Source organism: Oncorhynchus tshawytscha, linkage group LG30 (genome assembly GCF_018296145.1).
Source record: "Oncorhynchus tshawytscha isolate Ot180627B linkage group LG30, Otsh_v2.0, whole genome shotgun sequence".
Lineage (NCBI taxonomy): Eukaryota > Metazoa > Chordata > Actinopteri > Salmoniformes > Salmonidae > Oncorhynchus > Oncorhynchus tshawytscha.
The window spans coordinates 15,592,841-15,605,349 of record NC_056458.1 but is presented as its reverse complement, the minus strand read 5'-3'; the positions used below and the strand labels follow the sequence as shown (position 1 = coordinate 15,605,349).

At 44.0% G+C, this 12,509-nt stretch overlaps 1 protein-coding gene across 2 annotated transcripts in view; it reads left to right on the top strand.

The window, feature by feature from the left end:
• LOC112250232 (connector enhancer of kinase suppressor of ras 2-like) overlaps nucleotides 1-12,509 on the top strand; it is a 57,212-nt gene that overhangs the window by 36,717 nt on the left and 7,986 nt on the right. Inside the window, exons 9-13 of one of the 2 annotated variants that reach the window (XM_024420197.2) lie at nucleotides 2,782-2,928; nucleotides 8,553-8,686; nucleotides 8,786-9,000; nucleotides 10,856-10,942; nucleotides 11,898-12,145. In XM_024420197.2, the coding sequence (XP_024275965.1) occupies nucleotides 2,782-2,928; nucleotides 8,553-8,686; nucleotides 8,786-9,000; nucleotides 10,856-10,942; nucleotides 11,898-12,145 (831 nt within the window). The remainder of the gene's footprint in view (nucleotides 1-2,781; nucleotides 2,929-8,552; nucleotides 8,687-8,785; nucleotides 9,001-10,855; nucleotides 10,943-11,897; nucleotides 12,146-12,509) is intronic. The other variant, XM_024420198.2, reaches the window with a different exon arrangement.

The following is a 12,509-nucleotide window of genomic DNA, read 5'->3' as shown; positions in this document are numbered from 1 at the left end:
TCACCAAAGCAGCACCCACCCGTAGCAGGCGCTCCAGCAAGTATATTTCACTGGTCACCCCCAAAGCCAATTCCAACTTTGGCAACCTTTCCTTCCAGTTCTCTGCTGCCAATGACTGGAATGAATTGCAAAAATCACTGAATCTGAAGTCTCATATCTCCCTCTCTAACTTTAAGCACCAGCTGTCAGAGCAGCTCACAGATCACTGCTCCTGTACATAGCCCATCTGTAAATAACCCATCCAACTACCTCATCCCAATACTGTTTTTTTCTTTCTTTCTCCTTTGCACCCCAGTATCTCTACTTGCACATTCATCTTCTGTACATCTATAACTCCAGTGTTAATATCTGCTAAATTGTAATTATTTCGCCACTATGGCCTATTTATTGCCTTACCTCCCTTATCTTACCTCATTTGCACACACTGTATATAGACTTTTCTATTGCGTAATTGACTGTATGCTTGTTTATTCCATGTGTAACTCTGTTGTTGTTTGTGTACCACTGCTTTGCTTTATCTTGGCCAGGTCACAGTTGTAAATGAGAACTTGTCCTTAACTGGCCTACCTGGTTAAATAAAGGTTAAATATACATCATTTTTAAATAAAAAAAATGTAAAAAACTGCGGTCCAACTCATCCCAAACCATGTCAATTGGGTTGAGGTTGGGTGATTGTGGAGGCCAGGTCATTTGATGCAGCACTCCATCACTCTCCTTGGTGAAATAGCCCTTACACAGCCTGGAGGTGTGTTGGGTCATTGTCCCGTTGAAAAACAAATGATAGTCCCACTAAGTGCCAACCAGATGGGATGGTGTATAGCTCAGAATGCTGTTGTAGCCATGCTGGTTAAGTGTGCTTCAATTCTAAATAAATCACTGACAGTGTCACCAGTAGTGTCACATCACCTCCTCCATGCTTCACGGTGGGAACTACACATGCACAGATCATCTATTCATGTACTCTGTGTCTCACAAAGACACGGCGGTTGGAACCACAAATCTCAAATTTGGACTCATTAGATCAAAGCACAGATTTCCACTGGTGTAATGTCCATTGCTCGTGTTTCTTGACCCAAGCAAGTCTCTTCTTCTTATTGGTGTCCTTTAGTAGTGATTTCTTTGCAGCAATTCGACCATGAAAGCCTGATTCACGAAGTCTCCTCTGAACAGCTGATGATGAGATGTGTCTGTTACTTGAACTCTGTGAAGCATTTATTTGGGCTGCAATTTCTGAGGCTTTTAACTCTAATGAACATATCCTCTTCAGCAGAGGTAACTCTGGGTCTTCCTTTCCTGTGGCGGTCCTCATGAGAGCCAGTTTCATCATAGCGCTTGATGGTTTTTGCAACTGCACCTGAAGCAACTTTCAAAGTTCTTGAAACATTGCGGATTGACTGACCTTCATGTCTTAAAGTAATGATGGACTGTCCTTTCCCCTTTGCTTATTTGAGCTGTTCTTGCTTTAATATGGACTTTTACCAAACAGGGCTGTCTTCTGTATAGCACCCCTACCTTGTCACAACACAACTGATTGGCTCAAACGCATTAAGAAGGAAAGAAATTCCACAATTAACTTTTAACAAGGCACATCTGTTTATTGAAATGCATTCCAGGTGACTACCTCATGAAGCTGGGTGAGAGAATTCCAAGAGTGTGCAAAGCTGTCATCAAGGCAAAGGGTGGCTACTTTGAAGAATCTAAAATCTATTTGGATTTGTTTAACACTTTTTTGGTTACTACATGATTCCATATGTGTTATTTTATAGTTTTAATGTCTTCACTATTATTCTACAATGTAGAAAAAAATAATGAATGAGTAGGTGTGTCCAATCTTTTGACTGGTACTGTATATAGAGTATGTGTGTGTATTGTACTGTTTGTACAGTAATTGTGTTTGTCTGTGTCTTTTTAAGACAGGCGATGTTTGTCGTCTTTGTGGGAGTGAAATGGGCCACTGCCAGTCAGCATAGCTGTTGTGAACACAGAGACAGTGTCTCAGCCAAACAGTAATGTGTGTGTGTGTGTTTTTATAGTTTGACTATGTCGCCATGCCAGTCCCTGAGTTGAATAATGTAACCTGTTTACAGATAAGTTGCATTATTAACATTGGCACTCTACAGAGCACAGAGGTATAGAGAGGTGCTCAGCGTGGCGTAGAGAGGGAGGAAGGGAGAGGGAGGGAGGAAGGGGGACGTGACCTGTTTTCTCTGCTCCCCTGCCTCTACTGGAGCCTGCCTGGGAGCACACCGCCATCAGTAGATCCAAGCTCACTGTAGCACAGCTGCACACTGTCTGTTGCGGGTCAGAGCCCAGTAGGGCTTGGCACTGATGCTTTGCGATGCATTATAGGTCGGCACGAGGTGCAGCACTATCAGTTTAACTTCTGTTAAACGTTGTTTAACATTGTACAACAGATGGGACAGAATTTTGAAAATGGTTATGTTCAGTCAAGAAAATAAATAAATGGAACAACATTTTGTCTACATTGTATGCAACACTTTCCAGCACATGCTGTTTAGTTAACTGTTTTTGTGCAAAACGCCATTCTTATCCAAGCACTGTAATTTGTGGGAATGGGCTGTAGTGTATTGGAATGGTTTTGTAGTTGTTTTCACCATCATTACCTCTGGTGCTCCTCCTAGGCATAGTTGGTTGAAGAGATGTTCAGAACAACAGTAGCTACTGTAATTTACTAGCTCTATTGTCATGATTGGTTGAGTATTTCTTCAGCCTCACTGAGAGTGTTGAATTGTCTCTCTCCTCTGTGGGGTACCTGTGCAGGTGGGCTGGCAGCTGAAGAACCTGGTGAATGCCCTCAGAGAAGACCCCAATGGAGTCATCCTCACCCTGAAGAAGAGACCTCAGAACACTCTCACGTCTGCCCCTGCCCTGCTCAAGAATGTACGATGGAAACCCCTTGCACTCCAGGTAATTGTATTATGATGTTTGAATATCTGTTTAGGATTCCTTCTGGTAGATATGAATAGCAATTATTTCACCAATTCATCTGGTTGCTGTTTAATTTTAGCGATAAGGAACAAAGCGCTCAATATTGATAATGACCAACTGGCCTAGAAGCTCCTTATGAGTGCCACAATGTTAATAAATTAGATTATGATACATGATGAATTCAAGGGTAATTGTCTGTGAGTAAGCACTTAACTTAGAACTCATACCTGGTCACTCTTTAATTGAGTTCTATTGGATTGTGTATAGTGTAATGATTTATATATACACTACATGATTGACAGGGGGGTGGTATTTTGAAGACCACACGCTTCAATTTTGGTACATGTAATTTTGTACTTTAAACATTTAATTGAAATACTGTAGAATTCCATTCATTCCTATGTAGGACTGCTTCTTCTGTTTAAAGCCAAAATGGCAGACCGGTGGCTTCAAAGTCTCTCATCAGCCAATACAAAGCATCAGCAATCCAGGGTTTATATACATTATTGGTGGCGCGTCAGTGAAAGAGATAGTGAATCCATTGTGCTGCTCAGTGTGGTTGTAGTACAGACAGTACAGTATGGGGACTGGCTGGGGGAAACAGGGGCTGCCTGAGGAGGAGGAACAAAGACAGAACGCTAGCTGGGGAGGATGACGGTAGAGGGGGTTGGGGTTTACTTCATAACTGCCTGGATGGTTTTTCTTCGGGAGCCCTGTACTGCGTGAGAGCTATTTTTAGGTCTGCACTAGGCTTACTCATTTTCATGCTGCATGGGTTGCCTTGATGATGCCCAGGACCGTTTCTGTGGTTACATGTCTTTGGCATCTGCAGTGAAATCAGTTAATGTGTTCAGATAATCAGCACATCATTATCATATCTCAAAATGTGAAGCCAGAATGGTTGCTCCTATATGGAACTGTGATGAGGTTGTGCATATGCACTGCAGTCATGTCAGGTAAATAATGATGTATGGATTATTTGGCACAGTGGCATGTATTTCAGTCTGAAAGGAACAGGGTTCTGCTTGAGCTATGCTTCATTATTGTGGCTGAATAAAATATAAAAAAATAGAGTATTGGATTGCCTTCCAGGGAGGTTATTGTTGGCAGTCTTACAGGTTAAACAAACAAATGCACACAAAGGTTACCAATCAGTCACGAACAGTAGAATTCACCCAGTGTTTGGTTAATGAAGCACCTCAGAGTTAAATGACAGCATGCCGGATGACTGTAGGAGCCGTTGACATATGGTATGAACACTGTTAGAGTGACTTTGTCTCCCAGGACTGTTTATGATGGATGTGTCAGTCAAAAAGAGTCAGACCACCGGAGCTCAACATGACTTGGAGAAAGGGTAGCCTGTTCTATTATTAAATGAACTCTTTACCAAATAGATTATGACAGAGGAGCCTATGGAAAATCCAGGTAGTAGAGGACAAAGACAATGTGAGATGAATTTGAAATGAATCTTCAGTGAACCACCATCAAGCACTCAGTGTTTCCAATTGTGGATAAGAGTCAATGAAGAGTGAACCTAGCCATCTGTTCGTCCAGTGTCATACAGTAGTACTCTCAGTCAGCTGCCCTGGACAGACTGATAGGACACAGACAGAACCAAGGACAGAGGTTAATGCCGAGGTTAATGTGGCTGCTCATAGCGGGAGCACTTCCAGCTGTAATAATTATTTTGTGCAGGGTTGTCTTTTTATAATAATACAGTGCAGTTGGAAAGTATTCAGACTCCTTGACCTTTTCCACATTTTCTTACATTACAGCCTTATTCTAAAATTATCATCAATCTACACACAATGCCCCATAATATAACATTTTGCACATTAAAATACAAATTTGAAATAACATATTTAGACAAGTATTCAGATCCTTTACTCAGCGATTACAGCCTTGAGCCTTCAAGGATCTCTCTGTACTTTGTTCCATTCATCTTTCCCTCGATCCTGACTAATCTCCCATTCCCTGCCACTGAAAAACATCCCCACAGCATGACACTGCCACCACCATGCTTCACCTTAGGATCGTCCCAGGTTTCCTCCAGACGTGACACTTGGCATAGGGAATCTTGTTTCTCATGGTCTGAGTCCTTTAGGTGCCTTTTGGCAAACTCCAAGCGGGCTGTCATGTGCCTTTTTACTGAGAAGTGGCTTCCGTCTGGCAATTCTACCATAAAAGCCTGATTGGTGATATGCTGCAGAGATGGTTGTCCTTCTGGAAGGTTCTCCCATCTCATCAGAGGAACTCCCATCTCCACAGAGGAACCAATAACATCAGGTTATTGGTCACCTCCTTGACCAAGGCCCTTCTCCTCTACTTGTTCAGTTTGGCCGGGTGGCCCGCTCTAGGAAGACTCCAAACTTCTTCCATTTAAGAATGATGGAGGCCACTGTGTTCTTTGGGACCTTAAATGCTGCAGACACTTTTTAGATTCTTCCGTAGATCTGTTCCTTGACACAATCCTGTTTCGGAGCTCTATGGACAATTCCTTCGACCTCATGGCTTGGTTTTTGCTCTGACATGCACTGTCACCTGTGGGAACTTTTATAGACAGGTGTGAGCCTTTCCAAATCAGATCTAATCAATTGAATTTACCACACGTGGACTCCAATCAAGTTGTAGACACCACAAGGATGATCAATGGAAACAGGATGCATCTGAGCTCAATTTTCGAGTCTCATAGCAAAGGGTCTGAATAGTTATGTAAATAAGGTGTTTCTGTTTTTAATTTTTAATATATTTGCAAAAAAATCTAAACCTGTTTTCACTTTGTCATTATGTGGTATTTTGTGTAGATTGATGAAGGAAAAAATGAATCAAAATCCATGTTGGAATAAAGCTGTAACAGGCTGTAACAGGTCTGAATACTGCACTGTAAATGCCATTTAGCAGACACTTTTATCCAAAGCGACTTACAATAATGCGTGCATACATTTTACATATGGCAGGCCCCGGGAATCAAACCCACTCTCCTGGCGCCATGCTTTACCAACTGAGCTACAGAAGACCAGAAGATCTTGTTTTGTTTCCTAACCTATTCATAACACACTGCTTCATATTTTTTTAAACTTTTTTTTTCCTGTTTTGGTCTGAGAGACATAAAAAATCTAACAGTTGGGGTATTTTCTTTTGACAGCACTGAGCCAACACATTTACACCATCATTTTAACTGTTCTTGTAGTGATGTATTAATAATGAAGAAGTACATAAAATGAATTTCTATTTTGAGTGGTATTTATTATTAATTACACAAGTCCAAGAGAAGGAGTGAGCTCTAGATGTTCCGAAGCCTCCATGGTCATACAAACTTATCAGGAAGGAATATGGCTCTGATTTCTTTGATAGGAGTTCAAGGAAAATTACAGAGCACTGATAATTTATCGTAGAAGTGGACTCGAAAGAGTAAAAGGAAAATATATGAACATTTAGTTTTTTGCTTTACATTGTAATGTGATTTTCACAGGACCTTTACCAGTCAGATGTTATTGGGCACAGGGTTGAGTCATCACAGTACGTTAGATTTCCTAGTGTATCTCCTGGCGAGAGATGGCTCATCCTCACCACACTTGACACATCTTGAAGAAATGTCCTCTGGTCTGATGAAACAAAAATAGAACTGTTTGGCCATAATGACCATCATTATGTTTGGAGGAAAAGCACCATTCCAACAGTGAAGCACGGGGGTGGCAGCATCATGTTGTGGTGGTGCTTTGCTGCAGGAGGGACTGGTGCACTTCACAAAATAGATGCCATCATGAGGGAGGAAAATTATGTGGATATATTGAAGCAACATCTCAAGACATCAGTCAGGAAGTTAAAGCTTAGTCGCAAATGGGTCTTCCAAATGGACAATGACCCCAAACATACTTCCAAAATTGTGGCAAAATGGCTCAAGGACAACAAAGTCAAGGTATTGGAGCGGCCATCACAAAGCCCTGACCTCAATCCTATAGAACATTTGAGGGCAGAACTGAAAAAGTGTGTGGGAGCAAGGAGGCCTACAAACCTGACTCAGTTACACCAGCTCTGTTAGGAGGAATGGGCCAAAATTCTGCCAATTTATTGTGGGAAGCTTGTGGAAGGCTACCCAAAACGTTTGACCCAAGTTAAACAATTTAAAGGCAATGCTACCAAATACTAATTGAGTGTATGTAAACTTCTGACCCGCTGGGAATGCGATGAAATAAATAAATGCTGAAATAGATAATTCTCTACTATTATTCTGACATTTCACATTCTTAAAATAAAGTGATAATCCTAACTGACCTAATACAGGGATTTTTTACTAGGATTAAATGTCAGGAATTGTGAAAAATGCTAAGGTGTATGTAAACTTAAACTTCCGACAACTGTATATAGTCGTGATCCCAGAATCCCTTGTTGTTAGGGGTCCTGTTGTTATCCCCTCTATTAGTTGCCAAAAACCTCTCATTTACTGAACTTTTGCCACATTTGTTGATAAAGAAATCTGAAAATACTCTGGATGCATTGAGTAACATGAATATTCCTGGAAAATGTGGGGTAGGTGCAACATAAAACAAACAAATTCAAAGAAGATTCTTCACCTATAAGATGCTTTTTGATCTCTCCTAGCTGTGCCACTGAGGAACTAGAGCAAGCACACTTGTAGTTTTTTGGGTTGGAACACAGCCCTGCATCCCTGATATCACACAATTACTGTTGTTTACCTAATTCAAAAACATTCCATTATAAATTTTCAATGTAGGTCAGGTAGGCATAATTTGAAAGCTTGTTCTATTGCCAACATGACTAGCTAAATTATAAAATAAGATATTACGGTGTTAGGCTTTCACAATGCAATTCAGAGAAACAGATGGTGATTTGTGTCCGTGTAGTTAAGGAGTCATGAGTGCATTCAGGTGCGTGTGACGACACAATAGACCAACAGGCTCATTCTGGTCAGGGTATGACGCCATGTCATATGGTAACTGTACATGAAACATGATGATCATAAACATTGACATTGTATATGACATGAGTTTTATATTATGGAAATGTGAAGTACACATTTGGACTGACAGGTGTTTGTTTGGCTTGCTTGTATGACATCAAAGCGGTATTTATTATAATCCTCAACGTCTCATCTTTCAAAATACATAGAGTCACCTTAATTAACAGCATTTCCCTCACTCAGACAACAAAACATTTGCAAAAGTTGCCCAATTAGCAGGAGGGGTAAGTCGCGTTGCACCGCTGCGAGGTGCCCAAGTTTATAATGACTGTCAGTCAAAACCCACACAGCACTGTGTAGCGCAAAGCCAACGCTCTGAGGTCATGAATAGCATGTACATCCAGTTACTGTACATCCACTGTGTTCCAATTTAGATGTTTATCAAATCTGCCATTTACAACCTGTGAATGGGTACATGTGTAGAGGGCTACGAGAACTGTCTGACTCGCTCACAACATTGCACCCTAATCCTCTAGTAACTCAAACATGGAGAACTCTATTCTGTAGAATCATGTCATAAAATGCTATGATTTTTAGGAAATCGTTTAATACTTCTGCATCCTGCTATCCTGCTATCCTGCTCAGTCTTGCTGTCTACATGAGTCCACCCTTGTCCCTACAGCCCATCCCCACCAGTCCCAACAGTGAGTCCAACACCCCGCCCAACAGTATGGGGACCATGGGGATGTCCTCTACGCTGGACAGTGGCCATGACGTCTTCATCCTGTCCCCAGTCTCTGGCCTCTATGGACACAGGTGAGCCTACCAAACCCATACATACAGCTACTGTTTACTGTACAGTTTAGTCCGGTTGCGCCTGCCTGATCTTCTCCATACTCTACCTGTTAATCACAGAGACGAGATAGGCATCATGTCCTGCGATGACATCAGCAAGTACAGCATGGAGAAGATGGGTATGAAGGGCTCGGAGTCTCCCAGCTTCTACCTGGACCACGATGGGGGCAAGTACTTCACGTTGGTGGAGGAGGATTGTCTGGCCCTGGGGCAGGAGTACGAGACTAGGGGTCGCTCCACCGGGGTCAGGCGGAGGGACAGGACACCCACCCATGGTGAGTCACCCAGCCCAGATAGGTAGCACTACCAACCAACCACCCTCTTCTCTCTGGGCAGTAAGTGTAATGTTAAAAGAGCATTGAAGAGTGGAATTCCAGGCGAGGTGGGTAGCTCTCCTCTCCTGCCTTTGTTTAAGCTCCTTCTCCTACAGTGTATCCAGCTGTAACTGGCACGTGGAGAACGTATAGCCCCATGGCAATTGCTATGCATAGTCGAGATTATTATTATACACCCCAGCGTATTCATGTTTCACAGAAACCCCCCCCTCTCACAGCCCAGCACCACCCCCCATGCCCACAGTCAGACATCCCCTGTCATTGCCCCTTCATCATCATCAGCACTGCAGCAGTAGGATGGCCAGCATCAGGATGACATCACCTAAGATCAGCCTGACTATTCTACATGCCACCCCTGTCTGCACTTTACATGATGAGCTCGTTCACATTACTGCACGGGACAACTCTGGAATATTTAGTGAATGACACACTGTCTGTAAACACTGGGATAAGGAAAGGAGGTCTTTGCCAGCCCTTGACAATGTACAGTATTCTATCTGTCCATCAGACAGAAATGGCTGTTGAGGCTCTGTTGAGGCTCAGTTTGCCGTGTATTGTACAGTGTGTAGTGGTGCAGAGATAAATCCCTTTGGCTCTGCCAGACAGAGTGTTTTTCATGTTAACAGTCTGCCAGAGAAGTGACAGTGGATTCCTTCCAAGCCCATAATGGCTCCAAGCAGGGTACGATCTGCTCATCCCAGTCTGTGGAGGCACCATGTGTCATGATAAGGCCCATCACAGTCTCTCTCATGCTCACACATTCGCACACGTGCAGCAGGTCTACCGTTTCCCCTTCACTCTAAAGTTCACTTCTTTTCAACTGGATTCCCATGCTATAACCTACTCCTCTTATACCCCTTACTTTGCCTGCACTTTAACCACTGTCAGGCAGATGTCCACCCACCCACGCACAGCCACTCCACTCTCACCCTCTCCTCTCCCTCTCAGTGAGACAGCCCCCACTCTTCCCTCAGCTCCTAGCTCTCCCTCCGCTCTTCCCTCAGCTCCTAGCTCTTCCCTCAGCTCCTAGCTCTCCCTCCGCTCTTCCCTCAGCTCCTAGCTCTCCCTCCGCTCTTCCCTCAGCTCCTAGCTCTCCCTCCGCTCTTCCCTCAGCTCCTAACTCTCCCTCCGCTCTTCCCTCAGCTCCTAACTCTCCCTATGCTCTTCCCTCAGCTCCTAACTCTCCCTCCCCTCCGCTCACACCTCAGCTCCTAACTCTCCCTCCGCTCACACCTCAGCTCCTAACTCTCCCTCCGCTCTTCCCTCAGCTCCTAACTCTCCCTCCGCTCTTCCCTCAGCTCCTAACTCTCCCTCAGCTCCTAACTCTCCCTCCGCTCTTCCCTCAGCTCCTAACTCTCCCTCCGCTCACACCTCAGCTCCTAACTCTGCCTCCGCTCTTCACCTCAGCTCCTAACTCTCCCTCCGCTCACACCTCAGCTCCTAACTCTCCCTCCGCTCTTCCCTCAGCTCCTAACTCTCCCTCCGCTCTTCCCTCAGCTCCTAACTCTCCCTCCGCTCACACCTCAGCTCCTAACTCTCCCTCCGCTCACACCTCAGCTCCTAACTCTCCCTCCGCTCACACCTCAGCTCCTAACTCTCCCTCCGCTCACACCTCAGCTCCTAACTCTCCCTCCGCTCACACCTCAGCTCCTAACTCTCCCTCCACTCACACCTCAGCTCCTAACTCTCCCTCCGCTCACACCTCAGCTCCTAACTCTCCCTCCGCTCACACCTCAGCTCCTAACTCTGCCTCCACTCACACCTCAGCTGACATGCTACTTGGACTTCTTTCCAGGTGACCTCAGGCCAGTTTCCATGCCAACGGATTACAACTGGATGGCAGAGACAAAGGAGCCAAATATGTACAAGAGAGGTAGCAGAGGTGGGTCCTTAAGTTCAGGTAGTCTCCTCAGTACCCCCCTTAAATGCCTTGACTCGGAGAAGGAAGTAGCTTTTGTTTCACTGCTTCTGCAAAGTACAGACTCCTAATGAGGACCAATCACAGTCCCCACTGTCAACAACATGACTAATCATCTGCTTCTTTGGCAACCTTTTATTCATTTAACTGGAACTGCCACAAGTACTGGCAAAGAGCACAATGGTTTCTTTAGACTTTACATATAACCAGGGAATCTTGACAGAAACATGAATGCACATTTAGAACTATTTTTAAACTGTACTGTATAAAGATGAAGCTATCACAAGAAGCTCAGCCATTTTTTTTACAAAACGAGATTCAATCTATTATATATAGACAACATGTTCATGTCAGGCATGAATTGAGTTGAAAACCTAATATTTGTTTTGCACATGGCTGATTTCAGTGGTGTTTAGCTTTGTGAGACTATGTATAGCAGTTATGTTGAGTGAGCTGTAGTGAGAGCATCTCACTCCCACGACTTTTGTTATAAATAGCGAGTGCCGATATAAAGAACATATCTGCCTCCCTCTGCTCTGAAACCACAAACTGTTGGAGGCCTGCCCTCACTGATGGAAGGTAACGTGACAGAGGTTGGTTTCTGTGGAAACATGCATGTCTGTGAGGTTAATGAAGCTCTATCGACTAAAGCTATGGAAACAACATTAAACATTACCTCAGGGGCTGCTCACACTTTGACTCAACATCAGACCGCAAGTATCGAACCAGAAATCTTCTGAATGTTTATATTCCTTTCAAATGATGCTTCCTTATACCTTTGGTAAGAGTTTGTTTCGCCATCAAGCATTTGAATGTGATAGGCACTCTAGGACTCCTAATAAACAAATAACAACCTCTCTGGGCTTCCAAATGACACAACTTTGCACTCCTCTTTCCCTCCTTCCCTGACCTCTGCTAGACTCAGACAACTCCCTGCTACGTTACCTGAGTGACGACAAGATCCTGGTGATCCAGGAGGAGCCAGATGTTTCCAGGGAATGCAAGCGGGACACTGGGCGGCGTTCCCGCAAGAAGAGCCACAACCCCAGCAGCCCCAGCTATCCCATCAGCCCATCCATGCTGGCCCCGCCCATCAGACTGGACTCAGGACCCCCAGAGGGCCTGTCCTTCTCACTGCCTGAGAGCAACACTGTGCCAATGTACCACGTGAGTCATCACAGCTACTATTTTTATTTGTCAACCTGCATCAAGAATGACATTATGGCTTTTAATGCAGTCAGACATAGTGGAATAATGGTTTGGCAATGCAGATTCAACATATTTGTGTCACAGAGCAGTGATATTTTTGTGGTTAAAGCCTTTTTGAGGTCACAATATTAGATAAGTGAGTCAGAAGTTTGCCACACTGCCATCCATACCACCTCTACTTCCACAACCCCAGACACCCCATGGTTCCTGCCCCCGATCTTCTGATCTGCCTGCCTGGTCACAACTGGAAACACGGTCTACCCTCTGAGATGACAGTGTGCTATGATCTCTCTCTCATATCTCTCTCTCTCTCTCTCTCTCT